The sequence below is a fragment of the Martes martes genome (assembly GCF_963455335.1).
Source record: "Martes martes genome assembly, chromosome: 3".
In the NCBI taxonomy this organism is placed as follows: Eukaryota; Metazoa; Chordata; class Mammalia; order Carnivora; family Mustelidae; genus Martes; species Martes martes.
The window spans coordinates 70,196,427-70,218,564 of record NC_137890.1 but is presented as its reverse complement, the minus strand read 5'-3'; the positions used below and the strand labels follow the sequence as shown (position 1 = coordinate 70,218,564).

The window sequence follows — 22,138 nt, the reverse complement described above, 5'->3', positions numbered from 1 at the left end:
GTTATATTCTCTCTCTCCAGAAAGGGATTCTCTAGTATCTTTTTGCATTTTTTCAAGCCCAGCTAGTGTCTTTATAATTGTCAGTTGGAACTCTAGTTCCAACATATTACTAATGTCCATGTTGATTAGCTCCCTGGCAATCGATATTGCCTTCTGTTTTGTCATTTTTTCAGGAGAATAGATGAATGAGAGAACAAAATGTTAAAAGGGTAACAGCGACCCCTGAAAAATATATAGTAAATAAATCAGAAGAGACTTGAATTGGGGCAGGGAGGGGAGAAAGGGAAAAAAAAAAAAAAGAATATAATCATGCTGATGAATAGAACAGAGCCACACACTGGATTTGGGGTGTATTTTGGTCTGTTAGAAGAAACTGCCACCCAAAATATAACAGAAAGAAAAACATAAATATATATACATACACACACACACACACACACACACACACATAACAGTAAATACAGTGAAGGGATGGAATATGACTATAAAAATGAAAATTTAAAAAGATTTTTAAAAAGGAATTGATATGAAGTTGGTTGAAAAAAGAAGAAAATTTTTTTAAAAAAGAGAATATGATCAGGCAGGTGAATAGAACAAAGCCTAACACTAGATTTAAGGTATATTTTGGTCTGTTAGAAGAATCTGCATCCCAAAATTTTAAAGAAAGAAAAATGTGTGTATATATATACACACACACACACACACACACACACACACATAAAATAAGGTTAAATAAAATGAAGTGATAGAATATGACTGTGAAAATGAAAATTAAAAAAGATTTTTGAAAAAAAATAATAAGTTGGTTGAAAAAGGAAAGAAAAATAAAAAAAGAAAGAGAAAGAAAAGAATTTAAAAATTTACTTTGAATGACTAAAGAATCATGGGGGGAAAGCCATGAATTCTATGTGCTGTATTCCCCTAGTGCTGGAACTATGGTTCTCATTGATCAGTAAACTTGGTCTTGGCTGTATGTTCTTGCTGATATTCTAAGGGAGGGGCCTCTTGCAGTAATTCTCAAATGTCTTTGCCCAGGGCAAAATTGCACCACCCTTGCCAGGGGCCAGGCTAAGTAATCTGTTTGGGTTTGCTTTCGGTAGCTTTTGTTCCCTGAAAGATTTCCTTACAGATTTGGAGGACTGGAATGAAAATGGCAGCCTCCCAATCTCTGTCCTTAGAGGAGCTGAGAGCTGGGGCAGGCACCTCCTCAGTGTGTCCTCAGAGAAAAGCAGTCAGTCACTCCTGTTTCCCTGGTCTCTGGCCACACTCTGTGCTCACCCGGCCTATGACTGAGCATTTCTATCTCTGGTGCACGGCCCCGTTTGGAGCCTCCAAACCCAGCAGATTCCTGTGGTGGGCTCTGTGCTGCTCCTCCCGGGAGAGGAAGGAGTAGTCTCCCCAGATCTGCTGCTTGTTGGGCCTCTTAGTTTTTTACATAGTATCAGATCATCTGCAAATAGTCAGTTTTACTTCTTCCTGACCAGTTTAGATGATGTCTTTTCTTTCTCTCTCTCTCTCTTTTTTTTTTTTTTTTTTTTGGTCTGATTGCTGCAGCTAGGACCTCTAGTACTGTGTTGAATAAAAGTAGAGAATGTGGGCGTCCTTGTCTTGTTTGTGACCTTAGGAGAAGACCTCTCTCTCACTAGTGAATATAATGTTAGCTATTTGTTTTTCATATATGGTCTTTATTATGTTGGGATATGTTCCCTCTAACCCTACTTTGTTGAGGATTTTTATCATGAATGTATATTGTACTTTTTCGGATCCTTTTTCTGCATCTGTTGAGGTGATCATATGGTTTTTAGCCTTTCTCTTATTGATGTGATATATCACGATGATTGATCTGTGAATACTGAAGCACCCTTTTATCCCAGAAATAAATCCCAGTTGATTGTAGTGAATTTTTTTAAATGCATTGTTGGATTCAGTTTCCTAATATTTTTCTGAGTATTTTTACATCTGTGTTCATCAGGGAATAAATTTCAAAGTTCTCCTCTCTCTCCTATTTTTTTGGAATAGTTTAAGAAAAAGAGATAGTTGTTCCTATTTAAATGTTTGGTAGAACTCACCTGTGAAGCCATTTGATCATAGACTTTTGTTTATTGGGAATTTTTTAATTACTTTTTCAGTTTCATTGCTGTTAATCAGTCTGTTCAAATTTTCTGTCTCTTCCTGATTCAGTTTCTGGGGCATCTTGGTGGCTCAGTCAGTTAAGTGTCTGCCTTCGCCTCAGGTCGTGATCCTGGGGTCCTGGAATCAAGTCCCACGTTGGGCTCCCTGCTCAGTGGGGAGCCTGCCTCTCCCTTTCCCTGCTGCTTGTGCTCTCTCTCTCTCTCAAATAAATAAAAACTTAAAAAAAAAAAAAAAGAAAGTTACATGTTTCTAAGAATTTATGCATTTTTTCTAGGTTGTCTAATATGTTGGCATATATTTCTTCAGTGTTCTCTTAATAATCCTTTGTAATTTTTGGTGTCAGTTATTATTTCTCCTCCTTCATTTGTGATTTTGTTTGCATCTTTTTTTTTTTTTTGATGAGTCTGGCTTCATCCTGGTTTATCAGTTTTATCTTTTCAAAGAACTAGCTTCTGGTTTCATTGATCTTTTTTTTTTTTTTTTGTCTTATTTATTTCTGCTCTAATCTATATAATTTCTTTTGTACTACTGGCTTTGAGTTTTGTTCTTTTTCTATTTCCTTTAGGTTATTAGGAATTTTTCCTGTTTCTAGAAGTAGGCCTGTATTGCTATAAACTTCCCTCTTTAGAACAGCTTTGCTTCATCCCAAAGATTTTAGACCATTGTGTTTTCAGAGCATTTCCTCATTCTTTTGTACAGCTGCATAGTACAGCATTGCCTGAATATGCCATACTACTCTCCAGTAATATAGGCTACTTTAAATCGTTTATAATTACCTACAAATGGTGCTTCAGTGAATAACCTCATACAGCATATTTTCATGATTCTTGTTCTTACATATCTCGCTATTATTGGAAATACATCTTCAGAATAGAGTACTAGAAGTGGGGTTGCTGTGCAAAGTGCATCACTGTGCTGGGTTCTACCAATTTTTTTTTCTCCAGAAGATTGCACAAATTTGTATTCCCACCAGCAGTGCATACCTGCTTCCCCATGGCCTCACTAATAGAATATGTTGTCATATTGGCACTAAAATTTAGCACAATAACCAACAGGCTGTTTTGGAAATCCTAAGCTTTCTCTAAATTTAGTTATTTTGATCTCTTTTTACCATTAGCATACCAAAACAAATGGGCATATTAGAAGTTCCTTGCATTTTTTAAATTTATCTAACATATATAATGAAGTGGGTGTTTTGTTTTGTTTCTTTAGGTCTTGCTCCTTTGGTCTATTTGTCAGATGAATGCCATAATTTATTGGCAATAAAGTTTTGGACCGATCTTAATGAGGACATTATTAAACCTCACACCTTAATTGCTGCAAGCAACCTCCAGTGGCAACCAGAAGCCAAATCAGGAATTCCTACTTTATTTGCTGGAGATTTTTCCAGGTTTTCTGCCAGTCCAAAAGAGGGCCATTTTCAAGAGATATTCCACAAAATGAAAAATACCATTGAGGTAAAATTACTTTGTGCATTACCATGCATTTTAGTATTTTCCTATTTTGATGGTCAAATATTAAGGAAATGGTGGCTTCTGTGAAAATTGGATGGTTGAGATATGACGTAATGAGGTTTCATCCTGTGTAAATTGCTCACGAACCTGAGGAGATGGGAGGATAACAGCGGGGAGAAGATGATTTGGAGGGGACTGAGTGAGGGGAAATTGTGAGGAGGACGTTCAGAGCTAGATGGTTCAGAGCAGTTGGTAGTTAGTTAGTTAGTAACATGCAGATTCCAAATTTACATTTTAAATTCCATATCTAGTATTTTATAGGTTGTATCTGTCTTTGATTTGAAATACTCCCAAATAGGAGAACACTGAAATTATTTTCCCTGCATAATGTATGCATTTTATGCTTAAATTTATATAGACAGCAAGTAATAATAATATTAGCTAAAGTTTAGAGTGCTTATTGTGTGTCAGGCCTTGTTCCAAGCCTGTCGCATTTAATTCTGTCACCAACCCTATGAGGTATGGAGCTTTTTTCTAGAAAGTTTTTATTGATGAAAAACAGATAGGTTAAGTCACACAGCCAAGTTGTTAGAAGCAGGATTCATACTTAAGCCATCTGAATGTGTAGCCCAAACTATTAACTACTTTGCAGTGCTGCCTTCCAATGAAATTTTGGATTTTATAAATTGCTAACTAGTAAAGAATCTTCAAGATAAGCCTCTTTAATATTTGAAATGTGTTACTCAAAATATACGTAAATAAAATTATGTTTTAAAAAACATTAGAGTAGCTAGCTATGTGAAGGAAGTTGGTGTAATATTTTACCTAAAGACTCAATACACATAGTGAAGAATAACACCCTGATTTATCTGGTTTCTAAATTGGAGGGTGGAGTCGGGGGTTGTCATTATTTGGCTCCCATACAGAGTACATCCAGATTTTCTGAGACTGTTCAAGGGCAGTTCAGAGACAACTGACTGTCATTGACATAGCATTTTTAAGTTTTATAAAATAATCTCATGAACTAGGTTAAATCCTATAAAATTGCTGGTATTTGACCAGTGTAAAAACAACAGTTTTATGTGGTTTAACCTACATATTGTTTCAGTTAATTATTAAAACAGACATGAGGTGATTCTCTCATTTTACTACTAACCTAAGGCATACTCTGTAGATGTTAGATGATTTATAGCTATCAGGTAAGAAATAGAGCTGGACCTTGAGACCATCTTCTAGCTCCAAATCCAGTATCATGTGAAACCTTGCTTATTAAGCTGGATGACTGGAAAGACCTCTCCCATCTCTTTCCTTCCCTGACATACAGACTCCCTCTCTCTCTCCACCAACCATGTTGGCTTTGCATTTTTACAGTGGCAGATTGTTTGACAATTGCTGTCAAATTTGGGGTGTGTCATTCTTTTTCTTCTCGTCTCAACCTTTTATTTCTGGTTTTAAAAGTAACATTTTCTGAAAACATGAATATGTACATTTTCATTTTACAAAACAGTTCTTTTCCCATTTATTTTCTTAGAATATTGGTATGTTTTGCAATGATGCAGAAAACAAACTTATGCATATACTTGATGCAAACGCTCCCATGTTGTCCACCCCGACTAAAGACTATGCTTCAGAGCCATACTCTGCTCAAACAGTCCTTGGCATGGGAAATAAATTTCTGGTAAGTTAATGCAGATTTAAGGAATTTTGTAAGTATTATAAATGAAGGCAATAATATGTTTTGGTGTATACGTAGTAAACATGGTAAAATGTAATTAAACTTACCTAGAAAGTATAGTCGATTATTACCTGACTCCTGTAAATCTAGGTTATCTAGAAATTCTATCTTATCAAAGCCAGAATGTAACATTCTTTGGGGCCAAGTTTTACAAACAGGTGCTTTCATATTTTGCTTTGCAAGTACATGTGATGGAAAATACTTTGCTTGTGTCCTTTTGCTCGAAGGACTGTTCTGTACAGTTAGGGTTGTTTCTAAACTCAGTTTGATTTAACTCTTTAAATCATAGTACATGCATATCAAGCCGTAAGGTCTGAATACTGGCTGTTGAGTAAGTAGCTAACAGTTGCTAAGTGTATCTATATTAACTCACTTAATCTTCACAGCAATCCATGGGATGGAAATTATCTCCGTTTACAAATGAGGAAACTATGGCCTAGAGAGGTTGAGCAATTGCCTCAAGTCACAAAACTAGAAAAGTATACTTACCAGAACCCAGTCAGTCTGTGCTCTTAAAATGGTTTAAGAATGCTTATCTTTATTTAAATTGTTAATCAATTGTTAATAAAGAGGGGCATCTGAGTGGTTTAGTCATTAAGCAACTGCCTTCAGCTCAGGAGTCCTGGGATCAAGCCCCATAACCAGGCTCCCTGCTCAGCGGAAAGCCTGCTTCTCCCTCTCCAGCTCTCCCTGCCTATGTTCCCTCTCTCGCTATGTTTCTGTCAAATAAATAAAATCTTAAATAAATAAGTAAATAAACTGTTAATAAAAAAGAAAAGATTAGTGCATATGTCCCCCTACCTCCTTTTTTGTCTTTTTTTTTTTTAAGATTTTATTTATTTATTTGACAGAAAGAGATCACAAGTAGGCAGAAAGAGAGGAGAAAGCAGGCTCTCCACGGAGCAGAGAGCCCCATGCGGGGCTCGACCCCAAGACCCTGGGATCATGACCTGAGCCGAAAGCAGAGGCTTTAACCCACTGAGCCACCCAGGCGCCCCTCCTTTTTTGTCTTTTAGTATGATTAGTCTTCATTCTTCTTTCTTTTCGTGTCATTTTTATATCCTTTTATGCAAAACTGTTTCCTTCTGGAATGAGCACAACCATATAAATGTCTCTCGGAATCGTCTGACCTGTGAGTCATGAGGGGAGTGACAAAGTTTGTGGTATTTGTGTGTTTAAATATCTCTAATGTGGGGTGTATGAGTGGCTCAGTCAGTTAAGTGTCTGACTGGTTTCAGCTCAGCTCAGGATCTCAGAGTTGGGATTGAGGACTGCATCAGGCTTCACACTTAGTGGGGAATCTGCTTGAGACTCTCTCTGTCTGGCCCTCCCCCCGCAAATAAATAAATGAATCTTTAAAAAAAAATTCTAATGAAAAGCTAATTTGATGATGTTTTATATATTAGTGCATAATTATCTAGGCTGCTTTTTGTTTTTTTATTAGATGTCTTCTCCCAGTGGTGAGATGAATTACCAGAGTCCTTTATCACTTTCTAAGCCAAAAGAGAAGTCTGTTCCCACACCTGGATCAGCCCAAATGACTTCAAAGTCTTATCATAAAGGGGAGAAAGAGATGGATGACCCAAAAAATTGCAAGAAGAGAAAAGCCTTAGATTTTTTGAGTAGACTGCCTTTACCTCCACCTGTCAGTCCCATCTGTACATTTGTTTCTCCAGCTGCACAGAAGGCATTTCAGCCACCACGGGCTTGTGGCACCAAATATGAAACACCTATAAGGAAGAAAGAGTTGAATTCTCCTCAGATGACTCCACTCAAATTTAATGACCTTTCCCTTTTGGAAAGTGATTCAATAGCAGATGAGGAACTCGCACTGATCAACACTCAAGCCCTTTTGTCGGGTTCAGCAGGAGAAAATCAACTTATGTCTCTCAGTGACTCCACTAGGACTGCTCCTAAGAACTTAAAAGATTATGTCAGGCCGAAAAGGCATTCTCTGGCATCGGGGGCCACAGGATGCTGGAGCCCCCAGGCCCACAACGAAGAGCAGGAGACCAGTGTACAAGACGCAAGTCCTGTGAAAAGGGCATCTATGAGACTGCAAAGGCGACAAAAACAAAAATGACAATAAATCAGTTACTGATTCAGCCTTTCCAACTTGTAGAAAACATAGCTTCACCCTCTCAGGATTTGCATAATGAGAAGAAAAAGGACACCTGTGCTTGTCTATCTCAGGAATGCCCCTGGCCTGTCTCTGTAATGATATACTCTAATTTCAGTTATATGTCTGAAAATTGACTGGGTATTTATTAACTAATCAAGAAAAAAATCTTTATGACAGGATTTGATCACTGGATTTGATCAGGTATATTTTACAAAGTAAACATAACTTTTTCTTTAAATTGTGTCCCTAATTAAATGAAACTAAGGTTTCTAAGTAGTTATTTTGACTCCTATAATTCCTTTTAGTTTAGTTCCTATTTTAGGTTGTTTTGTTTTGTTTTGTTTTGTTTTTCAGAGGTAACACACTACAAACCACTTTTCCTTAACAAATGTTGGTTCTCTTATAGTTCTATCCTGATCAAAGTCAGGAGTAAGAAACAACAGTGGTGTTTTCTTTAGACCAATTCTTCAACCTTAAGTCAACATAACTGCAAGAAAAACAGAATCTTCAATGTCATTCCTTTTTATGAGTCCAGTGTGATCACTGAATTATTTTAATTAAAAATTCAAATGCTTTAAATCAGATTTCATAGTGTTCATGTTTTTTAACAAAATGATCATCTGCAACTTAAGAGAAAATCTTTCAAATTGTCAGTGCTTCTACCTGCTTTATTTTTAGCCCTATCATAGGACTCAGCAAGTACTTCCTTCACACCTGGTTTTCTCTAACCACCAAGGCAGACAGTAATGGGTCAATATAAGAAGACATTCTCATCTGTTACCTTCCTATGCTTAATAGAGAAAAGAGAATTCATTTCTAATAGGAGCTAATAGCATGGAGAAGCTCTTCAATCAGGTCTTTTAATATGTCTTAAATTTATATAAAATACCATGTTTTCAAATCTAATTATAAACACATTTTAAACCCAAGAATAAATCTTTTAAGCGGGTTTTTTCTTTTATAACTGTGATCCATGATTTTTCTCCCCTCTAAAAATTAACATAATAAACAGTCCATTCTGCGTTTTTAACTGAGGTGTTCTGCCAGTCTTATTAATATGTGATTTAAGTTTTGTTCATAAAACAATTTGGTCCTAGGGGCACCTGGGTGACTCAGTCGGTTAAAGCCTCTGCCTTCGGCTCAGGTCATGATCCTGGGGTCCTGGGATCGAGCCCCACATGGGGCTCTCTGCTCAGTGGGGAGTCAGCTTCCTCCTCTCTCTCTGCCTGCCTCTCTTACTTGTGATCTCTGTCAAATGAATAAATTTTTTAAAATCTTTAGAAAAAAAAAACCAATTTGGTCCTCACATCCCAATCATTTTCCAAGCGATCCACTGTAGAACAGGGAATAAAACTTGAATCTCAGGTGAACAAAAAGAACTATAAGAATTTTACCTGAATTATAAGAATTTTATCTTTTTTTCATTCCTAGAAAACCTGAATTACTAGTACTTCCTCCATTCTTCATTACCATTTCGATCATAGAGAGATCTCATGCACGCACTCCATTTTTATATGTTGTAAGTAATAAAGCTGCATAAGCAAATTACGAGGCTTAAGTATATGTGGATATTATTCCCTAAGAAGAGACAATGATTACAAAGTCAAGAGTGTACACTGTCCGATAAGGGATAAAATGTAAAAGCAACTTGTGTTATTCAACAATCACTTAATGAGAGCCTATCTTGTACATAAAGCCCTATGCCAGCTATATGAACGATGCAAATATTAGTAATACAAAACACTACAGGCTAAAGTTGAGTGTTCAAAAAATTATATATGAATTAGGAAACTTGAGAATTGAGAGAACAAATAGATCACTTCTAGCTAGGATAAAGCTGGAAGCATTTAATCCTTTTTATGTTTCCAAACCAAGTATTTCAGGAGTCATATAGGGGGAAAAAAAAAGAAATAGGGAAACTACTCTTCCGAGCGCTTTAAAAGCTCTGGATCTTAATCTGGGGCCACTTCATAATGGTTGCATAGCAGTAAGACTTCAGTCATGTCAGGTATTGAAATGTTAAAGTAATAGCCTTTCTAATGTGCACAGATCAAATAATTTGAGCATATGAAATACAAGGTTGCGCTTGTTTTTACCTTTATGTCTCCTATCTATTAAAGGAGACGGGCAAACAAGTTTAGGATATAGAAAACTGGTTCTTAATATGGTAGAATTCTATGGTATTTAGGTAATTAATTTTTTATATCGTTGAACCAAAAAAAGTGTAGATTCAATGACAAATCCATAGAAAGCAATACCATATATAATTTTTAATAACCATAAAAGCACCATTATATAGGACACTTAAAATAATATTTCACAGAACGTTAGAAAGAAGCTGTTGGCCAACAAGAAATAAAGCATACATCCTATATGGTCTTACTTATCATGGTCTCACACCAAATTAATCTGATTCTAACCTGTTGAGATTTAACTTGGAATCATAAATTCAGAATTGGTATAAGAGGGACATTCCAGAGTTGTGGCAGAACTTTATTGTCTTAATGCTACATAAAACACCAGCGGGCATGGCTTTGACATACCCTTGAATGATTTCTGCCTTGGGATGTTTAATTATTTGCACTTCCAAACATTTGGGCAGCCATCTGATCACATACATGTTTATTAATAGGCATAATTTTAAAAACTGCTTAACTCTTCCTCTTAAAAATTCATGTTTTATAAAGTCAGGCTTCTTTTATTTACATGGTTAGCACAACAGCCAAAAATTAATCAGGTTTACTCTTATTCAGTAAAGTGGTAGTTAAAGCCAAGATGTGACTCTAATGACACTGATTTTCCTCACCTTGTACAGCTGTTAAGGATCTGACAGGGGCTCCTGGGTGGTTCAGTTGGTAGGACACCCAACTCTTGATTTCAGCTCAGGTCATATCTCAGGGTCATGAGATTGAGCCCCACGGTGGGCTCCATGCTAGCAAGGAGCATGTTAAGACGCTCTCTCCCTTTCCCTCTGCCCCTTCCCGGCTCTCTCACTCTCTGTCTCTAAAAAAAAATTTTAAAAGAAGGATCCAATATTTTTAACAATGACACATCACTAGAATAAAGGAATAATTTCCCCAAGTATCTACTTTGAAGGACAATATTCCCTTAGATGTATGCTCTCTGGCATGTGCACTTTAAGGGAAAATCAGTATCATCATGACAGCCACACATCTCACATTTTGGGATACATAGATTATCAAAGTAGCAATGGCACTAATATTTTTCCTGCCTCCCACTTCTCCCCCACCTTTCCAACTTTCCTGATGAAGATGAATTTCCTGGAAAAGTAGATAACTTCAGAGAAAGTGGTACTAAAGCTTCTATATATCGAACTTAGGTGACTGCGTATGTGCATGGGTACGTTCTCAGGTTTCTGTTTCCAATTTCTGGTCTCCCTAGGGAAAGGGACTTTGTTTAATCAAGTCAGCAGAATTCCCAGCATCAGACCATGCATATAGGATCACTGTAACAAATGCCTGTTGAAGATGAGTATAATGATTTCTGCTCAAAAACTTTCAGGTCCGACTATTTACACTGGAATTAGAGCTCTGAGGAAAACCGAACAAAGAATAAATACCAAAATTTGCAGTAAAAACTGATTTAGGAAAATTTCGATTGCATGTAAGATAGGCCTCTAATATCCATGGTGACAACCACCTCTTCTGTTAAAGGAGCCATCATTTGTGAAGCCCCCAGGAGCCCTCCGGTTGGGAAACTCAGTGTACGGATTCCAGTATCGTGCGCCATTGGAAGGTGAGGCGTTATTCCTGTCCTGGTTTCTGTTCATTCTGCCGGGCTTTTCTGCGTGAAGCACGCTGTGAAAGGTAACATCGTGTTCATACCGCTCCTTCATTCGGTGTATTTTTTCTCTGGGGACTCCATGAATGTTTCTTCTACGTGAGAACAAATGCAAACATTTACTTAAGGCAGCGTATTATCCGAAGGAGTTACCTGTATTTTACAGAGATGCACTCCCTCCTCTCTGGATTTAACTCTCACAGAAGCCAATAGTCTCCTTAAGGAGTTATCTTTCAGGCTCCACAGCTGTTTTGCATTCCGCCCTGAGGCTAGCAAAGAGTAAGAGCTTCACCAAGGCTTATTTCTCGAAATCTCAATTTGGTGCCTCAAGACATAAAAGAACACCGGGAGCCCTTTTTATTATATATTTTTCTGTTAATCATGCATATCTCTATAATCAATTCATGTCAGTCAGTCCTAGACACTTCTAGATGCTAATTAAAATAATCTTACATTCAAGTGGGCATGAGAATCCACTGGGGATATAGCTCGAAATGCAATCACCAGAGATTCTCTCAAGAAGGCCAGGCAGTGAACTAGGATTTCAACAACCCCCTCAAGCAGTCCTGATGGGGGTGGACCACAGGCCCGCTCTGGAAACGCTATCTGCTTGTAACCATAGAATGAACTAGCCTTATTCCTAAAAAGTAAATTCTGATCTCACTGATCACTTTAAATCACTGGCATTATCTACTAACACAGATAGTGAACATCAGAACTCATGCACTCAGTCAAGTTAGTATTACTTGGACACGTATTGCTTTATAAATTAGAAGCAGCATCTAGACCATAAATGAACCACAGACTGTTGAACAACTAAAGATCTTTATTTAGCCTAAACGCAGAAACACCACTGACATGTGCAATCCCATGCAGAGAAAAGTGCTTTCAAACACTCATTAATGAAGAAGCATTTCAGCAGAAAGTTAAATGTGTCCTTTAAAAGGACCAAGTCCAAGCCATGGTTTAGCATTTAGCATTATATTAGAAAACTGACCCAAAACTAAAGTCTTCACATTAATAATGCCAAAGTTATCAATTTCCAAGAATTACCATTTCTGGCCTGAAAACTACCATGTCCATTTCCAGCCTGAAAAGATTCTTTTGTTCGGTCTGAAATACCTGAAAATAGCAGGATACATAATGAGGAACTAGAAAAACAAAGAAGTACCTTGCTAACTCTTGAACGTTGAATTTCCAGCGAGTGTCAGGTTCTCGGAATATAACTTCATAGTTATTTTCAAGCGCCTGATTTTTCAAAAGTACATAAAACATTGAAGACATGGTATGTATGTTTGGGAATGTTTATGCTGCCATTTCACATTTACTACAAATCCTTTCTACAATTCCTCTGTTTTTACCAGAAATCCAAGGCCTGAGTTTATCTTAACAAGTACAGTTGGTTCATTTCCATACTTAGCCACTCTCAGATTTTGTTATGGTTGTGATAAATTTTAGTCCATTTTATCTACTATGTAGGAAAAGTATAATGGTTCTTTGTTTTGGACATTTAAAAAAAAATAGATAGCTGAACTCATTGTAAATATCCTAGTCATAGGTATGAGAAATGCATTCAGTGGCTTCTCAAAGTCCCTAATATGATTTTCATAGAGTTTCTTCTGTCAAATGCTCTGTCCCATCCCTCACACCTTGATTAGAAAGTGAGGGTCCCACAGGAACAGAGCTTATGAAAGAAAAGTGATTTTCCCATACTTTTTACAAACACTTCCCGCCAAAAGGAACTTTCCCCTCTATGCAACACAGTTTGGCTCAGTGTACTTGTGCCCCATTTTTCTTGAGTTTAGAAAATGATTACAGTTTCCATATAAACATCCAATTATTCTTTGCTTTCATAAATTGACTACTACTTTTTTTTATCTCAAAATCTGAACATCATTATTGTTTATTGTATTCTAAAACACAGAATGAAAAGAGCAAAGTAAAAAGATTTCCTCTTCATTCTTGAGATGGACTCCTCTAGTTAGAGAAGAATTCAAATATCATACATGGAAAATATCTAATTTCTGGGTCTAATAGCTGTGGATGGCTGAAAAAGATTGTACATTCCAGATAATACAAAATAAGAAAGGAAAATGTCCTCCCTCAAGCCACTCTCCACTAACTCTTGGTTTTGAGTCATGCCTTCATTAGACTATTCGTGTTCCTGTTCATTTCTCTACCAAGTGGACTCTTGGTCCACGAACTGAAGTAACCACAAAGCTGATGTTCATTCCTTCCTACATCCACCCAAGGTCCCACAGGCTGGGCCCAAGTTACCCTGACGGACATACAGTTCGAGAAAAGTGCACCCGTATACAAGCTAGTTTGCCCCCAAATTAAAAAGAAGCCACAAATAGATGGGCCACAAGCCCCGTTTCAGAGATATTCCCTTTACAGTTAGCCAAGTGGGGACTGTATGTGACAAAATGACACTACTCAGCTGTCTTCTTCCTGCCCTGTGTGTCTCAGGATCTTTTCTCCGGTGTATATACCCCATAGGAAGTGAAACTTATTACCATAAGAGGTGAAATACGTCTGAAAAAAAAATCAGATATATTTCAAAATTAAAAATATGCACGTTTTATTCATCTTACTGTTCTTTCCTATTCCGACAATAGAGAGCTGATTTGTTATCTTTGTATATTTATATTCTAATATCCTTTACAGTGCTAACCCTCAATCTGTTCTTAAACCCCAAAAAATAAATAAACAAATAAAAAGTGGCCCAGACTCTCCCACAGCAACACCACCCAGCACTGAAATCCCTGGCTTGCCAAAGATGAAAAAGTGTCTTATTATCATCCACCACTCGGCTAGCATAGTCCATCCAGTTTCTCTGCAAGTCTCAGAGGGCGCTCCTGTGCACATATGTCTCCCCTTGGGAAAACAATCAAGACAGAAGAATTCACAAGAATTGGGACCAAGGAGGATTTAAAAACGTACCCTGAGGTGATATTAGCATCTCAGCGAATTTCAGCCATCGAACAGCAGAGAAACACTAAAAGAAAACCTCTTTACCTGCACCCTGAGAGAGCTACGATTAATAAAGATGAGATCATGGCAGATCAGAAGAAGAGGAAAGAACAAATGTTGCAACTTTCTCACAGAATGTCCATAACTGAAAATTCAGAATGATGCTTCTTCCTACCATGACTGCATAGGGCTTCATTTCCCAGGCGTGGAGGTTGGTATTATCAATAATAATGGGGGATATGCCATTCCTCATTGCTTTTCTGGCTGCAACACAACGTTACATAACAGTGAACAACATGCAACAATCGGAAGAGTGAACATACTCCATATTTTGTTATTTTCTTATTACAGGTGTCCTCATTACACAACTTTAGTGCCACATATTTCAGAACCCATTACCAATCATTTTCTTTTTCCTGGAATCTAGGGAGTTTATGCTCTGACATTCTGTTTGGGGGCACGGGGGAAAACGGCAGAACTTTTGATTACGCTCCTTCTCGAAAACGTATTCATTCTGCAGCAGCTACAATCTATGTGCACAATAGGATTTCCCGGGGAATTTGGAAAGAAATTTGTCACCTCTTTTCTGGTTCCACTCATGCGCTTCCTCCAGGAAGTCGGGATTGAACTCATAGGCACCGTCTTCCCTGAAGAAATAGTCATCCGTGCTGAAAATCAGGGCCCTGGGAAAGTCGTGTTGCAATTGTCTAGAAAGTGGGGAAATAAGAGATTGCTTTATGATTATGCACAGCCATTATAGAGATTATTTCCTTCCATCTCCAACATTCAGCAGCTTGTAATTATGAGGCCACCAGGTTGTATGTTGTTGAAACTCAATTTAAGGAGAGAGATGCTTATCATCTCTAGAAGGTACCAGTCCTTCACACGAGGCAGCCCTGTCCTTCCCCCCATCTCTCACCTGTCCCGATCCCAGCTCCTTGGAGCTCTGGTCTCTGTAACGACCCACCTGAGACACTAGTTCTTGCTGATGTATGAGAGGCGGATAAAAGGGCTGCGTGTGTGTAGAATCCCTATCCAGGTAACAGTTTACATCTTATCAGTGACCTATACCAAGTGAGAATAAGCACACTGGAAGGCAAGAGGTAGAGCCAGCCTTCCCCAGGCCTTCTTAAACTACTCTCTCACACTCTCGAAATATGAAAATGTCACAGAAAAAAGGAAAAGGAGTGTCCCCTTTAAAACAAAGCAAAACAATAAAAAAGCTATTAAATTCTGCACGAAATCACTTCCAAGAGAAGAGATTTCCACTTAAAATCCTTATGCAGACAATTTGGGGAGAAGTTGGATATGACGGTAGGTAGTAACTGGGTAAATATCTGAGCCTCCTCTCATCATCTTTAGAAATGAAGGATGACTCCCCCATCCTGCTAGGTTACCACACTGATCTGATAACATGGGGAGTCACAGGTGCAGTGCCCAACGCAACGAATGTCCGTTTCTTTCCTTCATCCCTGTGGCACCAACAAAAATTCAGCAAGCAAACAGAACATAGGACCAAATGGATATGCTCAGAACAGGGGTGCCTGGATGGCTCAGTCGGTTAAGTGGCTGCCTGCGGCTCAGATCATGATCCCAGGGTCCTGGGATCGAGCCCCACGTCAGGCTCTCTGCTCAGCAGTGAGTCTGCTTCTCCCTCCCTCTCTCTCTCTCTCTGCCTGCCACTCTGCCTACTTGTGTTCTACTTCATCTCTCTGTCAAATAAATAAATATCTTTTAAAAGGGGGGGGCGGGAATAAAAAGGAAAAAGATTGGAGAATGACAAGGACAGGAAATGCAAGGAGAAAGCAGAGCTGCTCAACTGTTGTATGTTTGTCCTTCTCTGCGAGGAAAAGCTCTCCTTGATCAGGATGGAGCAGGGTATGTGTAAGGCACCAGAGCCCTGATCTTACACAAGCTCCTAAATTGCTCTGAAAGGCTTGGGTTGAATTCTAGACTCTTCTCTACCCAGTCAGGTGACCTCTCTCTCTCTAAGCGGTTCCCTGACCGAAAACCACAGATAAGCATCACCACCTATGAAATGGAGCTTTGAGTGAGGCTCAGGTGAGAGCAGATCTGAGGAAACGTTTTGCAAATGGTGAGGCACCTTGACAGTGTGAAGTACTATTATTGTATTAATAGTTATAATGCACATGATCAAATTTACCAACCCCAGGGGTAGATGTGCCACGTAGTAAAATACGCTGGAGTGTGTATGTAATCTTGAAATTATTGCAAGGGAATTCGTATGGCAGTGAGTGAAAGAGATGATAAACCAAAATAAAGCAAATGCCTCAGTGTTCAAGAATGAGTGAACACATTCCAGAAACAGAAAACAAACAAACATCTCTGTCAAGATTCTTCAGCAGGCTTGATAGCATTTAAAAAGAACGCAGCATAGCTGATGGGCTGAGTTGGTAAATGGAAACATTCAATGTGCATAATCTCACATCTTGATTTAAACAGCAATCTGATGGTGTCTCTCATGGCCTTGTGGAAAAATGTAGACGAGAAGATAATGTATTTTAATGCCCAGAGAATATTAGATAATTATCCAACTCATTAAACATTTACTGAGCATTTAATATATGCCAAGTACAGGGTGAAGCTTTAAGGTACCAAAAGAAAACAAAATAGCTGCTTTCAAGGAATTCACAGCCTAGCCAAGGAGCCAGACACAGACGACCTCACAGTCAGTGTAAAGAGCTATACAGATGAAGGACAAGAGAACTTGGGGTTGGGAACAAGTTCAGACAGCGAAACATTAAAAGGCGACCCCAGTGGACTTGGATCCTGAGACAAGAAAATTTCCGCCACTGGAGAAGGGGGTTAAAAGCACGAGCAGTAAAGCTCAGGCTTCAGGGCCTGTTACGAGAACGGAGCTCTAGGGGGAAAATAAGAGCAAGTTAAAAGGGGCAAATCATATTTGCAGCGGTTTTCCATTCGGGGTGCTACACAATGTAAGAGAAATTTGCTAAGCTGGACTAGGTCCAGAAAAGAGTGACCAGGTCAGTGTAAGGTCTGAAAACCATGGAAACCACATCAGATGAGAAGAGATCATCAAAGGGATGTGGGGTGCTTAAAGTGGGAACCGATGATCAGAGTGATTCCTGATAGGGCTCCCGGCTCAAGAAGCCTGTTGCGTGGAAAGGTAATGACCTGAGTTCACAGATCAGCAGTTGGGTTGGGCTCATGGGGGCAGTTCTGCTTGTCTTGTCTGGGACCATTCACACAGCCACAGTCATCTGACAAGGGACAGGCTGAGTGTTCTCCGTGGGCCTCATCCGTTCACGTGTGGCTGCCTTTCGGCCCACGTGATCTCCCGACCTCAGGGAGGTTAACCCAGGCCTCTTCACACACCCCAGTCACTCAAAGGGCAGGAGGGCAAGCGGTTAGGCGTCGGCCACGTTCTGCTGCTCAAAGCAAGGTGCTGTGGGGGCCCCCAGTGAAAGGGGAGGGAACTAAACCACGGGAGAGGTGGCAAGGAAAGGCGGCCACTTAAACTCTACCACGGGTGCAGAGAGTGACACAAAAGAAAAGTATGAAGGAGGTTTGATGAAACCAGTTTTCCTCATTTGTATGTACATGTATTTTATTTGACTTTAAATATACTCAAGCTGAAAAGCCCAAATCCTAAGTCCAAATTTTAACCTCCAAGGCAAACAGTGATTATGACGACACCTTAGAAAAAAATCTAAAGGCAGCACTGAGAGGAGCCTGGGTGGCGCCGCGGATTAAGCAACTGACTCTTGGTTTCAGCTCAGGTCATGGAGTCAGGGTCATGAGACTGGGCTCAGTGCTGAGCTGGCTTGAGTCTCTCTCCCCCTGCCCCCTGCCCCCTGTCTGCACACACACACACACACACACTCTCTCTCTCTCTCTCTCTCTAATAAATAAATCTTTAAAAGCAGCCCTAAGTCCGTGTGTATTTTATATTTGTGGATATTTTACAGTTCCTAAATTATTTTCATTAATGTTATCTAGTCTAAATAATGAAAGCTGCATTCGGAAGTTCAATAATAGTGCATAATTTATTTTCCTTATCTTTGTATATATACTAAGTTAAGTAAAGTTATGGATATTGGTTCCAAGAGTTTTGTTTTTCTTTTTGGTTCCAGATTTGCTACCCTTCTAAATCTGGTTTCGTTTGTTTTCTTATTAAGTATGCCATTCATAGGTTTCATTGTGGTCTTTTACCATTTTCAGAGTTGAATTTTTCTTCTCGTGTACATAGCCTTGTCTACTTTTGTTTTCCTCTTTAAAGTTTGTATTATCTATTGGAAGTTAAGATTCTCACTCTCTAATGTTTAAAAAAGCTTTAAGACATGAATGTCCAATTCACATTTTATTTCAATCCTATTTCCTTTCAGAAAACAAAACACATACACACACACACACACACACACACACCCCAAAGAAACTACTGCCCTCGATTGTAAAATTCTGCCTTAGAGTAAAAGTTAAATTGTTCAGGGCCCCCATGGGGCTAGACCACTGCTCATCATTTCCTGAGAGATATCCGACTATAGCCTCACTGGTCCTCCTAACCAACAGGCAGGCAAAAATATGAGCGTTTTCACCTTTACAGCTCTCACAGAACCTGGAGAGGCTGGGGAGAGTGGGAGATTTGTCTGTGTGATCTTCCTGAATGATCATTCCTTTCAAAACCTTGTTTTTATCTTCAGCTGAATGTCGAATTAGCACTGGCAAGTACAGTAGCATCTGGAATCTGCCAGACAATAAAAGCTCTCCTAGCTACATAAAGAACTGATGAAACAGACAAATTTTGAATTTCTCAAACTTAGGTGGAAGCAATAAATACCATTCCTTCGGCTTCAGAAGTGATGAGGACAGTGCATTAGCTCTAGCTTTCTTTATGGTGGTCAGGAGCCTCATGCATTGGGTAAGTGGAGAGGATGAAAATAAGAGAAAAGGAAAAAATGGAAAGACAATTACTTCCACATAACTTTCACTTCCACAGCTCCCCCCGCGACTCACTGAAAACCACTGCTATGAGAGAAATTTGGGTACTAATCTTGATTTCAAACTTATCACTCTCCTGTGTAATTTTTTATTTAATAACAAATTCCCATGAGAACATATTTAGCTACTCCCTGACAAAGTCCAATGTTACTATGAAATTTTGAGTTGCACCCTCAACTTTTCTATGGAAGTTTCCCAACATGCAAAAGCAGACAGAGTAATACAATCAGATAGAATAATACAATCACTTCCTATGGACCCATGACCCAGGTTCAACAATCATCACAGCAAGGGCACCTGGGTTGCTCAGTCAGTAAAGCATCTGACTCTTGCTTTTGGCTCAGGTCATGACCTCAGGGTTGTGAGATCGAGATCCTCAGACAGCTCTGCGCTAGGGGTGGAGCCTACTTAAGATTCTCTCTCCCCTCTGCTTCTGCCCCTACCTCCTGCACATGTGCTCACTCTCTCAAAAAAAAAAACAAAAACAAAAAAAAAACAAACACACAATTATTGCAGCCAATCTCATTTCACCTGCTTCATACTTCATTTCACCAAACATCCCGTCAGCGTTCAGATTTCCCTGATTCTCTCATAAATATGTCCCTAGGGTTGATTTTTGGAAGCGAGAGCCAACAAGATCCACACATTGTACCTGGATGCCATATCCCTTATGTCTCATGTATTCTACTTTTCTTTCTCCTTTTTATTTCCACCTGAACTTTCCCCCTGTAACCTTTCCTATTTAGGTGTTCAAACCCTTAGAAATGAGTCAAAAGAATAATTCAATCAACATTGTTTATCGATCAACATTGTTTGCCCTTCATCTCCAGTCACCAGTTATCAACAATTGGCCTCGTTTATTTTCTCTCTCACATGCGAACTGTTGATGAATCATTCAAAAATTAACTTGCAGACATTGTGACGCTTTGCTCCTAAACTCCTTGTCAGGTATCTCCTATGGACAAGGACATTCTCCTGCATAACTGCAATAATACGATCACATCTATAAAAAGGAACATGAATTTACCATAGCTAATGTTAATAGAATTTTTTTAATTTAAAATTTTAAAATTTCCCTGATGGTCCCAATATTGCCTTTCATAGGTTCAATACTGCATCTGGCTTTTTATCTCTTAGGTGTCTTTTATTTATTTTTTTAAGATTTATTTGTCAGAGAGAAAGGGAGAGCACAGAGGGAGCTGCAGACTGAGGGAGAAGCAGGCTCTTCACTGAGCAAGGAACCAGATGTGGGACTCTCTCCTCTGTAAAGGCACATTGCTTCCCTTGTAATATTAGGTAACACCAGGGCAGGGGGGCTGGGATGGGGGATGGGGGGTGACACTGTGAGACCCCATGTAATGATCATGTTGTCCACCAAACTTTCCCTCAATGATCATTGCTAATCATTACCTGAATCAACTATTACATTAAGAATTGCAGAATGTTGATTTTCCTCATTATGTAATTTCTTCTATATTTATTTCATGGCATTGTCTTGTGAAGAGGAGCTTTCTTTCCCCTTCCCTTTTAATAATCTTTAACATCTTTATTCTTTATGATGTTCAGGTTGTCCATATTTGGCCAGTAGGTATCCCTTCAAGCTGGCTCCTGCGTCTTTGTCTACACAAACATTTTCCTTTCTAATTAGCAAAGAAATATATATTCACTGCAGAATATTTTTATTTTTTTTTTATTTTAATAAACATATCACTGCAGAATATTTTTAAATAGAAAACTGCAAAAAGGGGGAGGTTCCCATATTCCCCCATCTAAAAATAATTATTATCATTTTGATCTTTCCCGGAAATAGAAAGATAGGTAGGTGAGTAGATAGGTAGGTAGGTAGATAGAATTTCTTTTTTATCTGAGGTTTTGTTAAATAAAAACAGAAGCATAATATAAAGTATACCAAGTTTTCATCAAATTTATTTCCAAAGCAATTTTCTCCCACCTCATGAAATATCTTGCTATGACATTATTTTTAATGAATATGACAAAAATATTCACTTGGATGTATCATAATTTACTTTTCCAATGCCCTGTAGTTAAGCATTTACTTTGTACCAACTTTTTTGATTATCAGCAAGATTATTTTACATGTGCTGATCATTTAGAGATACTCTTTTACAGACTGCATTTTCATATCCTTTGTTAATAAACATTACCTCCTTCCTACTGAATACATAGATTTCTTTTTAATTTTGTTTATGATAAATTCTAACATAAAAGTCTAAACTTTCAGAAATTTTTCTAGTCACATGTATCCATCTTTTACTTTCTATTTTCTGCCTCTGATGATACATTTACAAGTCTTTCCCACCCCAGATTTATGTAAATATTCATATTTGTTCTATTACATTGTAATCCCCAATCCATCCAAAATTTTATTTTGGTATGCTGTATTGGCTAAGGATCTAACTGGATTTTTTTTTCCACATGGAAACCTGGTTATCCCAAGCCTATTAAAGGAATACTTTGTCAATTCCCCATTGCTTTAAAACACTTTTTTTTAAATGTACTAAATGACAACAAATAACTAGGTCGGTTATTGGACTTTCTGTTTTGTTCCACTAAGCTTGACATATAAATTCTTCATTATCTTCTTTTCCCATATTTTCTCATTTTTTAAATTATATCCGGTAGTTATGAATCTTTCCTTTATACAATTTATACTTTTATTTTCTTATCTTGCTGAAGAGACATTTCTGACCAATACCACGTAAAATGATTTAAGTAGCTCTTATGCTCAACATGAGGTTTGAACTCACAACACTGACATCAAGAGTCACATGCTCTATGGACTAGGCCAGCCAGGTGCCCCAAGGATATCCTTTTCTAGATGTCTTTGATTCTTCTTCTGGTGGGCTAAATTTGATTGTTGCAATAAATTTTCTTTTCAATACTGCTAAGCACTACACAAGGGATTTTGCATATAATATC

The 22,138-nt window shown here is 38.3% G+C and overlaps 2 protein-coding genes across 4 annotated transcripts in view; one reads left to right on the top strand and one right to left on the bottom strand.

Moving 5' to 3' along the window:
- The window catches only part of BRCA2 (BRCA2 DNA repair associated), a 57,086-nt gene extending 49,404 nt beyond the window's left edge, over positions 1-7,682 (top strand). The window contains exons 25-27 of the mRNA XM_080799693.1: positions 3,346-3,590; positions 5,119-5,265; positions 6,767-7,682. Of these exons, the coding sequence (XP_080655819.1) occupies positions 3,346-3,590; positions 5,119-5,265; positions 6,767-7,405 (1,031 nt within the window). The 3' untranslated portion in view covers positions 7,406-7,682. The remainder of the gene's footprint in view (positions 1-3,345; positions 3,591-5,118; positions 5,266-6,766) is intronic.
- A 2,017-nt stretch (positions 7,683-9,699) lies between these two features.
- Positions 9,700-22,138, bottom strand: part of N4BP2L1 (NEDD4 binding protein 2 like 1) — a 33,856-nt gene continuing 21,417 nt past the window's right edge. The window contains exons 2-5 of one of the 3 annotated variants that reach the window (XM_080799695.1): positions 14,798-14,925; positions 14,394-14,482; positions 12,299-12,367; positions 9,700-11,340 (exon numbers count right to left, since the gene is read on the bottom strand). In XM_080799695.1, the coding sequence (XP_080655821.1) occupies positions 11,284-11,340; positions 12,299-12,367; positions 14,394-14,482; positions 14,798-14,925 (343 nt within the window). In that variant the 3' untranslated portion in view covers positions 9,700-11,283. Of the gene's footprint in view, positions 11,341-12,298; positions 12,368-12,416; positions 12,494-14,393; positions 14,483-14,797; positions 14,926-22,138 lie in introns of all 3 variants that reach the window. The other 2 variants (XM_080799694.1, XM_080799696.1) reach the window with 2 other exon arrangements.